The sequence below is a fragment of the Fusarium verticillioides genome, assembly GCF_000149555.1.
Source record: "Fusarium verticillioides 7600 chromosome Unknown supercont3.35, whole genome shotgun sequence".
Classification (NCBI taxonomy): domain Eukaryota; kingdom Fungi; phylum Ascomycota; class Sordariomycetes; order Hypocreales; family Nectriaceae; genus Fusarium; species Fusarium verticillioides.
The window spans coordinates 11,093-11,983 of record NW_017387869.1 but is presented as its reverse complement, the minus strand read 5'-3'; the positions used below and the strand labels follow the sequence as shown (position 1 = coordinate 11,983).

General features: G+C 39.3%; 1 protein-coding gene across 1 annotated transcript; it reads right to left on the bottom strand.

The window, feature by feature from the left end:
* Nucleotides 1-314: 314 nt before the first annotated feature.
* On the bottom strand, nt 315-479 carry FVEG_17763 (hypothetical protein; the record flags this gene model as incomplete). Its single annotated transcript, XM_018906978.1, has 1 exon — nt 315-479. One exon carries the CDS (start codon nt 477-479, stop codon nt 315-317), a length of 165 nt encoding a protein of 54 aa, XP_018762228.1.
* Between the last annotated feature and the right edge of the window lie 412 nt (nt 480-891).

The window sequence follows — 891 nt, the reverse complement described above, 5'->3', positions numbered from 1 at the left end:
ACTAGCTTAATAATAAATATAGTCCTTTTTTTTAATACTTAATTCCTTTATTTTAAAAAGTAAAACAGGCTATTTAATTATTTATAGCTAATAGTTAGTATAATAGAAATATAAAGGCTTTCTATTTTATAAAGCTAACTCAGTACCTTTAGCAGGCTAGGAGCAGGCCTGCTTAGTCTAAATGCAGAAATCTAATAGCACAGCCCTATAGAGCTAGTTATTCTTTCTATCTTCTTATGTCTGTAAACGTTATAAAGCGGCTCAAACTTAGTATAATTATATAACAACTCTTAAGTTAGTCATTTCCCCTACTCTTATGCCTGCTCCGCTCCCACACCGATTCCCAAAAGCAAGTCCTCTGTATGCTCGAGTTTTGGTAGTGAAGATCTAATATCTAAGATCTCTCTACACACAAGACTGATAGGCCACCTCTTGTCCACATCTACGACAAGCATTCTATGTTGGATGAGTTCTAGCATCTTGAGAACAAAGTCCGAGCCGCGCGCAATATCTCTTAGATCGGCGATCCACTTAAACCACCCAAGTCAGCAGCATTCAAGAGAACAGCGTTTGGTATCAATACTTACTGTTGTAACTGCTGGTTTAAGCTGAGCGCTCTTCTTTCCATTCTCTTCGGTTTTGATGATGAAATAGTTGTCATAATCGAAATTAGAAATATCCGATTCGTGCTGCTCTCCCAGCTCCAATCCAAACCCTATCACGGCGTCATTTCCTTTGACATACCAAATACTAAATTCGAGAAAGACGCATCCGAGCGACCAGATATCGTATTTTTGAGAGATTGGTTGGTTCAGTTCAAGCTCTGGAGCGGCGTATGCACTAGTATATCCGTCGATACGAGGCACCAGCGACTTTGTGTGAGAGAGTGAT